The sequence below is a fragment of the Pundamilia nyererei genome, unplaced genomic scaffold (assembly GCF_000239375.1).
Source record: "Pundamilia nyererei isolate P.nyererei 1_Seehausen unplaced genomic scaffold, PunNye1.0 scaffold00457, whole genome shotgun sequence".
Lineage (NCBI taxonomy): Eukaryota > Metazoa > Chordata > Actinopteri > Cichliformes > Cichlidae > Pundamilia > Pundamilia nyererei.
This window is the reverse complement of record NW_005187858.1, coordinates 133,513-136,540: the sequence shown is the minus strand read 5'-3', so window position 1 is coordinate 136,540 and position 3,028 is coordinate 133,513. Positions and strand designations below refer to the sequence as shown.

The 3,028-nt window shown below is 42.0% G+C and overlaps 1 protein-coding gene across 1 annotated transcript in view; it reads left to right on the top strand.

Annotated features, from left to right (window-relative positions):
• Window positions 1-2: 2 nt before the first annotated feature.
• LOC102213924 (protein NLRC3-like) overlaps window positions 3-3,028 on the top strand; it is an 18,411-nt gene continuing 15,385 nt past the window's right edge. Inside the window, exon 1 of the mRNA XM_005753717.2 lies at window positions 3-1,411. Coding sequence (XP_005753774.2) covers window positions 3-1,411 — 1,409 coding nt within the window. The remainder of the gene's footprint in view (window positions 1,412-3,028) is intronic.

The following is a 3,028-nucleotide window of genomic DNA, read 5'->3' as shown; positions in this document are numbered from 1 at the left end:
TCATGTTTCCATTCACTTTCAGAGAGCTGAATGTGCTGAAAGAGGAAAAGTTCAGCTTGGTGGAACTTGTTCATTACTTCTTTACTGAAACCAAAGAAGCAGGAATCTGCAGCTTTGAAGACTTCCAGGTTGTGTTCATCTTTGATGGTCTGGATGAGTGTCGACTTCCTCTGGACTTCCACAAAACTACAATATTAACTGACACTAGAGAGCCCACATCCGTGGACGTGCTGCTGATAAACCTCATCAGGGGGAAACTGCTTCCCTCTGCTCACCTCTGGATAACCACACGACCTGCAGCAGCCAATCAGATCCCACCTGACTGTGTTCACAGGGTGACAGAGGTGAGAGGGTTCACTGACTCACAGAACGAAGAGTATTTCAGGAAGAGATTCAGAGATGAGGAGCAGGCCAGAAGAATCCTTTCTCATGTCAAGACCTCACAAAGCCTCCACATCATGTGTCACATCCCAGTCTTCTGCTGGATCACTGCTACAGTTTTGGAGAATGTGCTGAAAACCAGAGAGGGAGGGCGGCTACCCAAGAACCTGACTGAGATGTACATCCACTTTCTGGTGGTTCAGGCCAAAGTGAAGAAGGTCAGATTTGATGGAGGGAGTCAGATAGATTCACACTGGATTCCAGAGAGCAGGATGATGATTGAGTCACTGGGAAAACTGGCTTTTGATCATCTGCAGAAAGGAAACCTGATCTTCTATGAATCAGACCTGAAAGAGTGCGGCATCGATATCAGAGCAGCCATAGTGTTCGCAGGAGTGTTCACACAGATCTTTAAAGAGGAGAGAGGACTGTACCAGGACAAGGTGTTCTCCTTTATTCATTTGAGTGTTCAGGAGTTTCTGGCTGCTCTTTATGTCCATCTGACCTTCATCAACTCCGGAGTCAATCTGCTGGAAGAGCAACAAACCACCTCCCAGAAGTCAGAAACAACAGAATCTTCAGCGTCTCACTTCTACCAGAGTGCTGTTGACAAGGCCTTACAGAGTCCAAACGGACACCTGGACTTGTTCCTCCGCTTCCTCCTGGGTCTTTCAATGCAGACCAGTCAGACTCTCCTACAAGGTTTGCAGACACGTACAGAAGGTAGTTCACTGAACAATCAGGAAACTGTCCAGTACATCAAGAAGAAGCTCAGTGAGAATCTGTCAGGAGAGAAAAGCATCAATCTGTTTCACTGTCTGAATGAAGTGAATGATCGTTCTCTAGTGGAGGAGGTCCAGCGGTACATGAGTTTAGGACGTTTCTCCATACGTAATTATTCCCCTGCTCAGTGGTCAGCTCTGGTCTTAATCTTCGTCTCATCAAAAAAAGATGTAGACCCAAAGACATTTTCTTCAGAGAAGGCTCTTCTGGAGCTGCTGCCAGAGGTCAATGCCTCTAATAAATCTCTGTAAGTAAATATGTGCTGATGCCTTTATTTAGTAAATTTTTATTTTAGTTAACATAAAGCAGGTGTGCACAGTTTGAAAGAACTGTAATGGTGCAGGGGTTTGAAAAATATATGAAACATTTACATTATCATCAGTACTCAATCCAACTGTTAATGCATATGTAGCAGCAACGATTGTCAGCAATTCTGACAAAAAAAACTAGGTGCAGTTGTTATTAAAGTAATGTGCAGACCCACCCTGTAGTGAATACACAAGTGCTAAACATAAACTCTTCAAAAACATTTTGTTCATACCAAAACCACATGGGAAAAAACAGTGTTCTGTTACTGCACTGTTCTCTCTTCATTTCTACCTCATTTCCAAAATACTGCTCTGCTACATTCACCCTTACTTGTACAATCACCCAAATTTCACCAGCTGTTGGTGAACTGAATCATTTTCCTCATGTTGCTTGTAGTTCCTGTTGCCAGTTCTAAGAAAAAAGTCTTTATTTTCTACAACTTTGTCTCATTTTCCTTCACCCTTGATTCCTTTATGCTGGTTAGTGCTGTCCTCCCTTTCAGTCTTTGTGGTGTATTTGTATTCAGTTGGATATTTAATATCTTACTGACTTCTATCAGTCAAAGAATTGCTTGCTTTTTTTTAGTCCACATGTCCTCTGCATCCTGCACTTTGGGTCAGTCCTGTTCCACAAACTGTGCGATTCTTGACAGATTGTGACAGACTGCCAGTATGGACCTATAAAAAGGTACCATTAACGCTTTGGAATACATAAGTGCTAAACATCAACTCTTCAAAAACAAATACAAAAAAAGAAAAAAAAATCACACATCTTATTCATACTAAAACCACATGGAAAAAAACAGTGCTCTGTTACTGCACTGTTCTCTCTTCACTTCTACCTAGTTTCCCAAATACTGCTCTGCTACAGTCGGCTTTGGTTGTACAATCACCCAAATTTCACCAGCTGCTGGTGAACTGAATCATTTTCCTCATGTTGCTTGTGGTTCCTGTTGCCAGTTCTTAGAATAAAATCTCACTGTCTTTATTTTCTACAACTTTGTCTCATTTCCCTCGCCCTTGATTCCTCTACGCTGGTTAGTCCTGTCCTCCCTTTCAGTCTTTTTTGTGTTTTTTTTATTCTGTTTGATATTTAATTTCTTACTGACTTCTATCAGTGAGTGAATTGCTGGCTCTTAGTGCGTACGTCCTCTGCACCCTGCACTTTGGGTCAGTCCTGTTCCACAAAAGGTGCGATTCTTGACAGACTGCCATGACCAGTATGGACCTGTGAAAAAGTACCATTAACACTGTGGAAAATAAGGGACTAGACTGCTGAATTTATCCTGCTTCTATGTGGATGACCCTCATGTAAGGCTTTTGGTAATTGATCTGCTTCTGCAGGAATAATTGCCAAGAAGTCTTCACTGCTCCAACCTCCCAGCCTTGTCCCAATTACCTAACTTTGGAGCCTTGAGTGGAGATCACACTCTCTATAGGCCCTCCTTAAACCATAAAGGGAGTGCAGAATTATTAGGCAAGTTGTATTTTTGAGGAATAATTTTATTATTGAACAACAACCATGTTCTCAATGAACCCAAAAAACTCATTAATAT